Below are 14,612 nucleotides of genomic sequence, written 5' to 3'. Positions count from 1 at the left end.
GCCTACCTCTGCCTCCCAAGTGCTGGGATCAAAGGCGTGCACCACCACGCCCGGCGGCATTATGTCTTTTTAAAATTTGCTTTTATGTTGTAGTAGAGCCCTTTTTAAAATGTATAGTTTAATGAATGTTCACCTACTAATGCCTGTGTAACTACCACCAGATCTGTGAAAATTGCACCTCTCCCACTCAGAAGCCCCTCCTGCACTCTGCCAGTTGGTCCCCACTACTCCAAATGACCTCCATTTTGGCATCTGCCACTGCTTGCTTCTTTTCTACAAATATTTTATTATTTTTATTTTATGTGTATGAGTGTATTGCCTGCATGTGTGTAAGTGCACTGGGTTGTACAATGCCTGCAGAGGTCAGAAGAGGGCATCAGATTCCCTGGAATTGGAGTTGGAACAGTTGTTAGCTGCCATGTGGGTTCTGGGAACTGAACCCAGATCCTCTACAAGAGCAGCCAGTACTCTTAACTGCTTAGCCATCTCTCCAGCCCCCACTGCTTGCTTCTTGAAGTTTATATAATCATACTCTATGTACTCTACTCCCTCTGGCTTCTTCCGTGTGACGTCTCTGCAACCACTCCATGGCAGGCAGTATTAGTAACCCCTACCTTACCATGGAGAGAAGGGATCAGGAAGGCTAAGTAGCTTGGCTAAAGTCACGCAGTTGGGCAGGTTCAGGATTCAGGATTTGACTTCACCATTTCTATGCACTGAGCAAAAGTGATAGGCTTCCTGCAACACCACCACATTGAATGCCCTTCTTTTGTCCTGGTCCTGGTCATGCATCATCATTGTAAAGAGGCAGTCCTAGGGAAGGTAGCTGTACGTGCCACTCTAACTGCTTGGTAGAAGGACTATTTTTAGCTCTGCAAAAGATAGGACTGCCCTGAAGTTTGAGTGGATGACCAAATGGAAAACCTGTGAGTTGGGAAAGTCATGTGGGATAATCCAGGGGAAGCTTAGGACACCAGGCACACACGGCAGTGCCCATCTGATGCCCGCAGAGAAGGGCTTGGACACTTCACAAACGTGTGGATGCTTTAGATATGAGCCACTGACGTTCAGAGCTGCTGTTTCTATTTTTTTAAAAAAAATGCCTTGTCAAACATGTGCCTGTCTCAGTACTAGTCACTAGTCCTTTGGGGATACAGGGCATGGTAGAAAAGGGGAAAGTGGAGCCAACATCTCCATCTGTATCTATATTGATCTGTATTCATCAATTTAATTTCTAAATGCCTCAGAGTATGATTATGAAGAACAAAGGTAGTCTCTAAATTATATATAACCATAGTATAATTATGAAATTGAGAAAAAGCCAACATTGATTTAATTATCTATAAAAGTCATCTCTACAGCTGGGGACGTAGCTTAGTTGGTAGAGTACTTGCCTTGCAGGCACGAAGCCCTAGGTTCCATCCCCAGAAGTGCTTAACACTGGATATAGCGGTAAATGACTGTAACCCTAGCATTTGGACCATGAAGGCAGGAGGATCAGAGTTCAAGGTCATCCTTGACTTCACAGAGTGTTTGAGACCAGCCTGGCATACGTGACACCTTGCTCACAACAAAAAATCAAAACAAACAGCTCATCTCTAGTCCACTCTGTAGTTGTCTGAGATGTCTTAATGAGGTCCAGGCCATGCTCTCTGTTAGTTGTACTGACCCTATTCAAAATCTAGAATACTTCCTTAGCTTTTTGTAGGATGGTCCTTAATTTATTATTTTCTGATATTTCCTCATGTTGAAAGACAGGTTATGTATTTTGGGCAGGAAAATTACTCAAGTGCTCTTGACTCCATATCTGACTAGACATGGGATTTGTCTCATTATTTGTGATATTAATTTTTATCACTAGTCTGATTTTTGCCAGACAGCCTTTTTCACTGCAAAGTCATTGTATTTCTTTTGTAATTAATAGATGTTTATGTGGAGATACTTTGAGATTCTGAAAATACCCTGTCATGTTTCTCACGTTCGGGAGAACTGGCAGTTGTTGATGTGTCTTACACGAATCGACGTCCCCTCTAATGGTGACAGAATGATAATTTTTGGTAAGATTATTCTGCATTTCTTAGAAAGCATTTTATTGTTTTTTTAAAAAAGCATTCTTAGGGCCTGGAGAGATGGCTTAGTTGTCAAGAGCAGTTGCTTTTCTTGCAAAGGTCTTGCAGAGGGCTTGGGTTTCATTCCCAGCACCCACATAGCAGGTCACGAGTGCCTGGAAGTCCAGTTCCAGAGGAATCGGACACCCTCTTCTGGCTTTCACAGTCACCTACACACATGTGACACACATACACACAATGCAGGCAAAACACTCATACTCATAAAATAAATGAATCTAAGGAAAAACATTCTTGTAAGAGGTACAGTCTTCAGCATCACACACACACACACACACACACACACACACACACACACCCTGGCCAATCACTCTTGACTTACTTGTTTAGTTATTGTCAGAAAGGGTCAGTTTCTGTCTTCCCCTCCCCTCCCCTTGTTGTCCCCTCCTCCTGATAATGTCACACTGCAGCCCAGGCCAATCTCAAATTTGCTGATCATCCTGCCTCAGCCTCCTGATCTGGGATTACAGGCATGTATTGGCATGCTGAGTGCTGGGATTACAGGTGTGTCCTGCCATGCTGAGTGCTGGGATTACAGGTGTGTCCTGCCGTGCTGAGTGCTGGGATTACAGGTGTGTCCTGCCATACTGAGTGCTGGGATTACAGGTGTGTCCTGCCATACTGAGTGCTGGGATTACAGGTGTGTCCTGCCGTGCTGAGTGCTGCCATGCTCAGCCATCATTTCTTCATTTTAACTCAATGCATTATTACTATATTTATCATTTATTTTGAGCTCAAGTTTTCCATGATTTAGCCTGTGATGCCTCTAAGCTGGCTCTGTGGTGTTTAGTTTAGTTTAGTTTTGTTTTTTTGAGACAGGTCTCCCATAGCAGCTGGCCTGGGACTCACTGTGTAAACCAGTCTGGCTTTGATCTCATAGAGATCTACCTGCCTCTGCCTCCTTAGTGCTCGGATTAAAGGTGTGCACCACCACACCTGGCTTCTTATGTCTTTTTGATATGTGCACACCTGCACACATGTGTGCATACACTCATACTGTTCTAAAGTGTTTAGAAACCTTTATTTAAATCATTTTCTTAAAAAATTATTGTGTATGTGTGTGCTCACACACATGCAGTCCATGGTACACATATGGTGATCAGTGGACAACTCTGGGGGATCATTTCTTTCCTTCCACTGGAGGTTCCAGGGATTGAACTCAGGTTGTCAGGTTTCTGAAACAAGTCTTTTTACCCACGGAGTCATCTGTCTGGCCCAGGGAACCTTTATGTTTAATAATGTGGATCTTATCTTCCAAAAAACTTTTCAATAAGTCTTCTGTACCTTCTGCGGCACTAATATTCAAGGATATTCAAGGCCAGGTGAGAGAAAGTTTTTTTTTTTTTTTTTGAGACAGACTCTCCCTGTAGCTCCAGCTGACCCGGAATTCACTATGTAGACTAGGCTGGCCTTGATTTCATAGAGATCCACCTGCCTCTGCCTCTGCCTCTGCTGGGATTAACGGTGTGCACCACCATTCCCGACTCAAGAGAAAGTTTTTAATGGAATAGAGAATAATGTAAGTGACTGAGTAAGTGTAAGTACAGCAATAATGTCTGTCCTTCCTCCTGGGCCTTTGGACCTGATAGTACTCTAAGAAGTATTGCTAATCTCTGTTCAGTTAATGTGGGCTTGGAAAAGTACATTGTATCCAGAAGCTTGTCTTCATTACCACCTTTTAAAAACAAACTTATTATTTACGTGTGTGTCTTTTGAGACAGGGTGTCTCACTAGGATCTGGGAATCCCCAGTTCCGCTAGGCTAGTTGGCCAGTGAGCCCCAGGGACTGTCTTGCCTCTGGCCCTGCAAAGGTGGGATTACAAGCCTTACCGCACATGGCTTGCACACATGCCCCACACCTGGCTTTTCACATTCTTTTGCTTGCATGGCAAGCACTTCACTGGCTGAGCTATCTCCCTAGCCCCTGCCACCCGCCTGGGAGGGGAAGACTCAGATAGCCCATGGGATAAAGAATCAGCATGACTGCTGTGCTCCACATCTGATTCACTGTGCTCTTCTCCAAGTTCCACCCCGATTTTTCCCTCTTTGTCCCAGCTCTGTGTCTGTTGCTTATGCATGCTTTGACTCCAATGACTGCGTGGATTCCCTCCCTGCTCCCTGCTCTCCCTCTTTGTCCCAGCTCTGTGTCTGTTGCTTATGCATGCTTTGACTCCAACGACTGTGACTGCGTGGATTCCCTCCCTGCTCCCTGCTTAGACTTCTGGTATCTGCCTTTCTCCTTCTGGGTGTTGTCTGGCGACCTTTCTGGCCCCAAGGCTTGGGTGACAGTATCTCACTGTTAACTCTGACTTTTAACTCACTGGTAAGAGTCATGCATCACTTCTAAGTCTTTTACTTGATTAATTTTATATAGTTCTTATTTTAAATAAAATTATAAAAAATCTTTAAAGATATGTAATAGGACACTGAAATTGGTTTGGTATAATTGATCATAGGAAAAAAAAACAGGCTTAAGATATATCTTGAGACCAATTAGAATAAAAAGATAAAGTCAAAGTTAAATACAGATTTTAAAGTTCTTTAGTGGCTTAAGAATGGTTATCTAGGCTGGGTATGGTGACTCATACCTATAATCCCAGCACTTTGGAGGCAAAGGCAGGTGGATCACTATGAGATCAAGGCCAGCCTGGTCTACATAGTGAGTCCTGGCCAACTGGGCCTACAAGGAGACACTGTCTCCAAAAGACCAAAAAGAAAAAAATAAATAAAAAATAAATTTCATATAATTATTGGGGGCTGGAGGGATGGCTCAGTAGGTAAGAGTGCTTGCTGCCCTTCTAAAGGACCCAAGTTCAGTACCGAGCACTCACACAGGGAGGCTCACAAATGCCTGTGACTCCGTCTCCAGAGGATTTGGCCGTATTCTGGCCTCTGCAGGAACCTACATACACTGTATGTATTTACATAGACACACACATACACACAAATACAAAGAAAAATAAATCTTAAATCATTTATCACTGTGCACGAATCATGCTAGGCATAGGGCATACAATAGTGAATAAAGTTGTCTCTGTCCCCAGAGACATAACTTTCCTACTAGAAAACAGATGGTGGTGACAGACAACAGGAGGTTGACAACTGCACTGTGGTATGATGAACCTGGCAGGCCACTTGCTCTTCCCAAGGCTTCCTGAGTTATGACAGACTCTCATAAAGGTTATTAGAATCACTTGAAGTAGCAGGTGTACAGATGCTTCTCTTTGGGCTCTGTGTATATAGAAAGCACTACAGATGAGTGGCCTGTCCCCTCTTCTTAGGGATTGGGTGGGAGGGTTTCAGGAAAAGCTTTCCAGAGGAGACAGTGGCTCTGAGGGAACATAGTTCTGAATGGTCCGATGAAGAAAGGATAAAGGTAAGATGATTGCTTTTCATTAGTTGGTCCTCTGTTTTTTTTTTTTTTTTTGGTTTTTCTGAAAAAGGGTCCCCCTGTAGCCTCACTATGTAGACCAGGCTGGCCTTGAACTCACAGAGATCCGCCTGCCTCTGCCTCCCGAGTGCTGGGATTAAAGGCGTGCGCCACCACGCCCGGCAGTCCTCTGTTTTTAACCAAGCATTAAACTATGTTGCAAATATGTCCACATGATGTATCTCAAGAACATGAAAAGTGCCGCTACTCAGTTCCATTTTGTTCGATCATTGATTTTCTTTCTTTCAGAGAATTAAAGATGGCAGTATCATTGACTCAGTTAAAACGATCTGTGTGGGGGATCACATTGAATCCATAAATGGAGAAAATATTGTTGGGTGGCGTCACTATGAAGTCGCTAAGAAGTTAAAGGAATTAAAAAAAGAGGAACTCTTTACCTTGAAGTTAATAGAACCCAAAAAGGCATTTGGTAAGTTGATTGTGTGTGTGTACATGCCTGTGTGTGTGTGTGTGTGTGTGTGTGTGAGAGAGAGAGAGAGAGAGAGAGAGAGAGAGAGAGAGAGACACACACACACAGAGACAGAGAGAGAGAGAGACAGACAGAGACAGAGACAAGAGAGAGAGACAGAGAGAGACAGAGAGAGAGACAGAGAGAGAGAGACAGACAGAGACAGACAGAGAAAGAGACAGAGTGACTTGTCCTCTCCTTGTTTATCTTTCTAAGAGGAAGAAGTACTATCATGTGGGGCAGTTGCTTTAGGGACAACCATCTAATCTACTCTCGGTTAACACTAAAATTATAGATAACATTATTCATAAGTAAAGCAACTGTTGAAGGAGGAAGGAAAGAAAACTTGGAGCTCCACAGTCTGTGTCTAGGCCTGGAACTGGAGGAGAGGCTGCTTCAATCTCTGTTGTATTGTTTTCATTTTGCTGAGCAGGAAGATTTCTGATTGAGCTTTTAAACCATAATGATTGTTCTCCATGGACCCTAGCAGCAAAGATTTTAGCTACATGCAGAGTTAGAATTTAACAGTTACCCATTCCATTGCAAAGGCTTCCTAAACCTTCCCTCCCTTGGCATTTAGTTTGGCAGCACAGGATGGTAGGAAACGACTCCTTCTTTGGTCGACATCTGTACTTGGCTGGTTTTAGCCACAGTAGCTATATTCCAACTGTTGTTCAAACCTCCAGGGCCATCTCATCAGCCCAAGAATGTGCCAGCTTCTCTTGATACCTAGCACTATTTTAATAAGCCAGATGAAGGCTTCATGTTCATCAGTGTTAAAATAGCCTCAGCAGAGTCGTCTGGGCTTGCTCTTACTCATCCTTGACCCCCCACCCACCCTCTGTTCCTGAGGCTGTTCACACAACTCAGATGTTCCTTCTAATTTGTCTCTAATGCTGTTCTCTCAAAGCATTTAATGAAAATTGTGAGGAAATTCCATTCTCCTCTCTTTCTGCCAGTGAGTGACAGATTATAGCTACAGCTGTGAAATTAGGACGTTTTCTCTGCGTCCATGTGATTATTTGCCAGTTAATGGAATTATGGTGGAGCTTATGTTGCATGCTGGAGATAGAGGTGTGAGCGAAGGATGCTTCTGCCAGTGTTGCTGTGGAAGGAACCATGCCTGGTGCTCAGCATCTTTGCTCTCCTTCTCCCTGAGGAAGGCACACAGTGCTCAGACCCCTCTGCAGCAGTTCCTTTTCACACAGCCTCCCCAGAGAGCATGGTCCTTACACTGCTGGGGGCGGTAATTTCAGATAGATATTCTTACTTGATTTAGACTCTTCATAAATCAAAGGTATTCTCTGTAAAACTCAAGAAGTATAATTTCGGGGCTGGAGAGATGGCTCAGCAGTTAAGAGCACTGGCTACTCGTGTACGGGAAATGGGTTCAATTCCCAGCACATAGCGACTGACAACTCTTCACAACTCCAGTTTCAGGGTATCCAACACCCTCCTCTGACCTCTGTGGGCATTACACAACACGGGTGCACTTGCGTACATGCAGGCAATACACTTATACACATAAAATAAAAATAATAAATGAAATATTTTAAAAAAGAAATATAATTTCTTCCTCCATGTTATCTCCAATACACAACCTGTCTCACAGAGTTAATCTCTATTTCTTCCTGCTGAATGCATTTTCACTTTTATTTTTTGAAACAAGGTCTCATGTAGGCAGGCTGGCCTTGAACTTACTATGTATTGGAAGATGACCTTGAACTCCCAATCCTCCCTCCTTCACCTCCCAAGGGCTGGGATTACAGGCATGCACCACCACACCCAGTGGCTATATACATCTAGACCCTTGAGTCCCTGTGTCTGTGTGGGAGGCTGCTCAGACCCTTCATTTGGGTTGCTGATAGTTCTGAGTGTTACCGAAGTCGGTGTATTTAGCTGCTGTTGTTCTGTGAGTATGCTCTTTTTCTCCTTCAGTACCAGAGACATATGTAATAAATACACTTTACTTACATGCCTAGTGCTGTTGAGTCTGTTCTCTGTTGCTTCATGGGTTCTGTGGACACATTGAAAAAGCACCTGGGTAGGATTTTTCTACTAGGGATATGTTGTTTCAACAGACCCATTCTGTTGGTATGTAGTTTAGGCTATTCAGAGGTTGATTTTGGAGCAGTGATTAGTTTTTACTTTTTTTTCAATGTATACTTTCATTGAATTTTTGTACATTTTATAGATCTTAATCATATTTAGGCCTCCCCTCCCCTATATATGTGCCCCCCCCCATAGTCCACATGATTTCTTGCATTGTGTCATATATGTTAAGGCCTATCAAGTCAAGTTTGTGCACCTAGGTGTCCCTGATTGTGAGTTCGTCCACTGGAGCTTGGTCAGCCTATCTAGCATCACCCCTTAAAGAAAAGCGACTCTCCCTCCCCCAGCAGTGTTCAGTTACCAGTTCCTCAGCTAAGGTTGGGGCCTTGTCATATATGTTAAGGCCTATCAAGTCAAGTTTGTGCACCTAGGTGTCCCTCATTGTGAGTTCGTCCACTGGAGCTTGGTCAGCCTATCTAGCGTCACTCCTTAAAGAAAAGCGACTCTCCCTCCCCCAGCAGTGATCAGTTACCAACAGTTCCTCAGCTAAGGTTGGGCCCCCTGCCCATTTCCCCAGCTCTATGCTGGGTGCTTGTCTGATGAATGTGCATGGGTCTTGTGCATGGTATTACCGTTGCTGTAAGTTCATATGAGCAAGCTCCCAGAAGCCTGGAGGGCTCGGTTTCCTTATGGTCCTGCACCTCCTCCCCTGACTCTTACAATCTCTCTCCCCCCTTTTCCACAATGGTCCCTGAGCCCTGGGTGGGTGAGGTTTAATATGAGTCCTACCCAGGGACATGCACTCTGCAGTCTCTTATCCTCTACATTTTGGCCAGTTGTGGCCTTCTGTTTTCATTGCCGTCTGTTGCATGAGGAGGTTCCACTGGTGAGAGTTGAGAGATGCATACTTTAGAAGCTGCTGGTCTCTGCGTATTTGTTCCCTTCTATGGGCTGATCCTTTACTGCGACTCCAGACTGGGGATTTCTCTCTCAGAAGTAAGCCTTGCAGCTCTCCCGTCTTCTGGCCCTGGATTTTCGTTGCTTTGCGCTGTTTTGGGATAAAGATAGTTTGTTCTTTGTCTGGCTTCTTCCAAGAGCTTTGCTCTTTGCCAAGGAGGCAGGTACACAAGGGCTCAGGCTTCCCCCAGTTCTCCTGGTCCCAGCCTTTTCTTTTATTGTGTTTCCTTATTTATTTATTTTTCTAGAACTATCATTGACTCAGGGCCAAGAACTCAAATCTCTCTCCTCTCTCTCTCTCTCTCTCTCTCTCTCTCTCTCTCTCTCTCTCTCTCTCATTGTTGAGATAGGCTTTTGCTATGTTGCCCAGGCTGGTCGTCTTTAACTTATGACCCTCCTGCCTCAGCTCCCCAAGTTCTGGGATCATAGGTGCACATCACCATGCCTGGCTATAAGTTCAAATTTCATAGTTCTTCGTGATTTTCTGGCTTTCTGTCATTGTGGGTTCTATCAGGAGAAAGGGGCGGAGTAAGTGAGGTGACGTTTTCTATTCATGCAGTCCCTCAGCTGAAGCCAAGTCGTTGTTGGGATCTTCCCCAATGCTGTCAGAAGTGGCCACCCCCCTCCCCCAGCATTTTGACGTTTCTACCAACTTTCCTAAAGATATAGCCAGGGGAGGCATGCATGTGGATTATATCTCAAAACACGAGTGCACATCGCTTTGCAATGGCCTATCAAGGAATGTGAGATCAACTCTGCAGTGGGCGTTGGGGGGGGGTCCCCTTACTGTCCTTACTTCCTGCTTCCATTTCCCTGTTTTCGGTCCACCACTTTCACACCCCACTTCCAGGGGCTAGTATTTGTGCCAAGATTCTTTTTCATGTATAGAATAAACACTGTCTAATTTAAGGACAAGGCATTTGTAGCAAGACTACAACATAAATTTCAAATAAGGAAGAGTTGATCAAGCCTTGGGAAGGTTGGAAGCCTCAGGATTGTGCATACCTGGAGACTCTGGTGGCACTGACTTAGAGGACGTTACTTTCTGCCTTTATGTTATACCACCCAGGATTTGGATTCTGAGGAGAGAGGGGAGAATTGATTAGGGCATGTGCTCACCTTGATAGTGGGGGAAGGCAGGCTGCGTGATTGACTAGCCTCCTGGGAAAAGGGTATGGTCAATGGCTTTGGATGCTTGTCCTTAAGGATGTTATTTTTCTGCTATGAATCGGGTGCCATGTACATAGCTTTTGTCAGTGGACTAGCTAAAGACAATGACAGTATCACACCATCCATCAGGGAAAGAATAAAATTGTTTTTCTTGGTGCTGGCTGCTGGATTTTGAGAGGGCTGCAGCCTACAGATTTGCACTGTATTTCTGAAAAGGAAGGTCCTCTCCTCATGCCAAAAATTGTTGGCTTGGAATCTTTTGTGTTCCTGGTACAGCTAGGCATGGTGTATATCAAGCAGGAACTAAGCTGTGGTTCCTGTTTTGGGAGGAACTCGCAGTCTAGTGGGAGGCTTTCATGGCTGAACTGAGTCCTTCAAAACCAATATGAGGAAATACCAATCACCAGGACCTCAGAATGTGACCGTGTTTGGGGCTAGAGTTTCTAAAGATGTAATGAAATGGAAGTGAGGTCAGTAGGTCCCTAATCCAGTGGAGCTGGCACATCTCTAAGAGGGGATTTGGACACAGACATAGGTAGAGGAAGTAAACCATCTGAACACAAAGATTTACAGGCAAAAGTCAGAGCCCCAAGCAGAAACCAGCCCCAGGGACACCTTGATCTTCAACTTCTGATCTTCAGAACTATGAGAAGCTAAGTTGTCATCAAACCATCCGGTCTGTGGTGCCTTGCTGGGACAGCCTGGTAAACTAATGCCGAGACCAATAGACAAGGAGAAGAAGGAAATCATTCCGTTGCCAGGACTTGGACTATGGAAGATCTTGGGTACTCTAAAAATCTAGAATCTACTACTATTTTAGCACTCTTTCAATCTAAAAACATACTGGTATATTTCTTTCAACAGCCAGCTATAGAGCAGTTAGTATATGCTGGTCTTAGGGTACTAGATGCCAATAGTCACCATGTATTGATAGCCTACTGTGTGCCATCTCTCTCTATTTGCTTGATAGATGCTGAATGAGATCTAGATCTGTAGGTTCCTATTTAGTGAGATAGATGGCTATGTGAAGAAATAAATTGAGCAAAGAGTGTCGAGGTGCTAAAATGTATCAACATATAAAAGTGAGAGTATCATGCCTTTCTAAGGAGTTCAGGAAATATTCCATTTTTGGGGGGTGGGTACTGGGGATTGAGTCCAAGGCCTTGCTTATGCTAGGCAACTGCTCCACCATCTCTCAATTATTTTTCTAGCCCAGGAAAACCTTCTGAGAGAAGGGTTTTGAGATTCACATGAAAGGTGGGTAGGTGCTTGCTCAGTGGAACAGGAACAGATGAGTTCAGGCATGGAACAGCAAAACCTTCTGAGAGAAGGGTTTTGAGATTCACATGAAAGGTGGGTAGGTGCTCGCTCAGTGGACAAGTTGGAGGCAGGTGTCCTAAGGAACAGGAACAGATGAGTTCAGGCATGGAACAGCGTCATTTATTTGGAAATGCTGTGTATAGCAGTATGTTTGAAATGAAATGTTAGGTGGAGGTACTGCAAGAGATGAATGCTAAGAATCAGTTGGACCCAAATTACCTATGGTCTTATCTGTGAAGACAGAGAACAGGTCACGGAGAACCAAGGGCAGGGTTAGAAGATGAGCTCTAGATTTAAGAATGACATTTTGAGACTGTGCAGATGACCAGATGGGATATGAGGTTGAGGTCAGGAGATCATGAAGATCACGTTGTATTAGCAATGGGAGAAGATGGAACCTTGAATTAAGGCAAGTCCCATAGGTGTGGAGAGGGGAAATTGTTTAGAGGAACAGATAGGCACGTGCAGGATACATTTGTGCCTATGACTGTTATAGTGGGGTATTTACACCATAGAAATAGGCAAGTGCCACAAGTCAACGTCCCCCTCCCTGCCCCAGCATTTGGGATCAATCCAGGACATGCTACATAAATACCCTACAACTAAGCTACATACCCAGCCCAAGTTAGAGCATTGATTTAGATTAGAAAGCTAGTTGTTAAATGTTTTCTTACATATTCTTGCATATTCATATTAAGAAGGTTGAATCAGGAACCACTGGATATAGAGGAAAAGGAATGAAACACCACAACTAACGAGCATAGCTTTGTGGTATGGCAGAAGGGTTCTTTGAGGTGAGAGATGCTTTGGAAGACTTAGGACAGAGGGAGGAGAGAGACATGAGAAGTGAAATTTGGGATCTAATGAGTTTGAAATTGGTGGGTCGGTTCAGTTGGAAATGCATGGGGTGGGTAGCCATTAAGAACCAGGTCTAGAGAATGGGATTTATGAATGATTGACCCATAATGCATTGGAAGTAGACGCTCTGGAAATAAATGTCTACACTCAGCTGAGAGAAAAGGAGTGGAAGCAGAGCTTTATGGGAAACAGCAGCATTTAAGCAGCAGAAGGAAGAGTTTGTAAATGGAGTGGCCAGACATGGAGGAGACAGCTCTGTAGGTAACCCTTTTCATACATCCTGAGAGCAGATGCTCCACTGGGCTTTCCTAAGTTAGTCTTGGGGCAGAAGGAGGAATAAAGTCCACTATAAAATATAAAACTCTGGTGCTAGTCAGAGTTCAAATCACTATTTTTCAATTAGTGAGTCCAACTAGTGTGTGGAACATAAAGTAGGACAGAGTTGAAAATATAGTACCTCATACGTAGTAAAGGAATGGACTGAGCTGTTTTGTTTTGTTTGATACAGGGTCTCCTGTAGCTCAGGCTGGTTTCAAACTTGCTATGTAGCTGAGCATGACCTTGAACTTCTGATCTTCCCACCTCTACCTTCCTAGTGGGGGGACTCCAGTCAGGCACTACCATAACCTGTTTATACAGTGTTGGGGATTGAGCCCAGGACCTTATGCATGCTAGGTAAGCGCTCTACCAACTTACCGACTGAGCTATATCCCCAATCACTAGGAATGCATTGTTTGTTACAAACATTATATATACATGTTTCTGTATATTTGTAGCATGCAATATCATGTATTTGTTTCTTACAGTGAACCACAGCAAAAACACAGCTCTTGAAGTTTATGGGTTAGAGAACCTCCACCCTGGAAATGTGCAGTTAGGGGGAAACTTTTCCCATACCTGACGTGCTTTCTCCTGGTCATCTCTGTCTGATCCAGTTTTTCTTTCTCTACCCATGAGCCAATGGCAGCCTTCCCAGCCCTTATCAAGTGTCAGCTGGAATGTCTCTAGAGGTATTTTTTTAGGACATGGCTCATTTCCTTTCCCCTTGTATAAAGGGGCAGAGCTTTGACAATAAGCTTGACCCTGAAGCATGCCCTGCAAACCCAGATTGTCCCAGGCTGTGAAAATCCACTCTTCCACTGAGGTGACTCTTAAAACCAGACCAGTTCAACTGGTTTCTTTTCCCAGGAGCTCTTTGAACTGTAGAGAAATAACTATTAAGTTCATGAAGCTTTGGCTCTGTTTTACTTCAGTGAGTCTTGACTCATTTAGTCTGTGGAATTTGTCAAAAATGTGACTTTTGCCTTTTTTGGAAGAAGACCACGAGGGAGACCTAAAACATTTCTCTATTTTCAAGATCAGAAAGGGATTTGAAAGGAAAAAGTTTCCTTCTAAGACATTTTGGGGTTAGACTTTTAGGGAGTGGTTAGACTTTTAGGGCATGGTTAGACTTTTAGGGAGTGGTTAGACTTTTAGGGAGTGGTTAGACTTTTAGGGAGTGGTTAGACTTTTAGGGTGTGGTCAGACTTTTAGGGTGTGGTTAGACTTTTAGGGAGTGGTTAGACTTTTAGGGTGTGGTTAGATTCTGTAACAGGTCTGTTATGTCTGTTTTTGGAGGCTTCGTTTCTGTGCTATGTGCCCATCAGAATAGGATGTTAACTATGTGAAGAGCGTATGCGTCCTTTGAGTCATGCACAGCTGGAGATGCTGGACTCATTGTCCCAATTCAGCTTCACTGCTGTGTTCATTTCAAAGACTGTCCTGTGGTGCTTTAGGAGATAAGCTTGGTTCTTAAATGTTACAGGAGTTCTTAGTTGTTTCAGACATTAAAATGCTTGTCTTTCCTCCTTTTAGTACTTTTCCCTTGTCTTTCTTTTTATTTTTTTAAAAATATTTTATTATTTTTATCTTATGTGTATGAGTGTATTGCCTGCATGTATGTAAGTGCACCCATGTTGTGCAATGTTTTATTATTTTTTATTGTATGTATATGAGTGTGTTGCCTGCATGTAGGTAAATGTACCTGTGTCATGTAATGCCCACAGAGGTCAGAAGAGGGCATCAGATTCCCTGGAACTGGAGTTATGCACAGTTGTGAGCTACCATGTGGGTGCTAGAAATTGAACCCGGATCTTCTGCAAGAGCAGCCAGTGCTTTTAACCACTGAACATCTCTCCAGTCCCTTTTCCTTCCTTTCTTGTCCCTTCTCCCTCCTCCTTCTTCCCCCTCC

At 43.8% G+C, this 14,612-nt stretch overlaps 1 protein-coding gene across 1 annotated transcript in view; it reads left to right on the top strand.

The window, feature by feature from the left end:
- The window catches only part of Gipc2 (GIPC PDZ domain containing family member 2), an 81,116-nt gene that overhangs the window by 36,985 nt on the left and 29,519 nt on the right, over positions 1–14,612 (top strand). Inside the window, exon 3 of the mRNA XM_008848633.3 lies at positions 5,806–5,986. Coding sequence (XP_008846855.1) covers positions 5,806–5,986 — 181 coding nt within the window. The remainder of the gene's footprint in view (positions 1–5,805; positions 5,987–14,612) is intronic.

Source organism: Nannospalax galili, unplaced genomic scaffold (genome assembly GCF_000622305.1).
Source record: "Nannospalax galili isolate Female #2095 unplaced genomic scaffold, S.galili_v1.0 scaffold1124, whole genome shotgun sequence".
Classification (NCBI taxonomy): Eukaryota; Metazoa; Chordata; class Mammalia; order Rodentia; family Spalacidae; genus Nannospalax; species Nannospalax galili.
The sequence above is the reverse complement of the archived record's forward strand: the minus strand, read 5'-3'. Positions and strand labels throughout refer to the sequence as shown.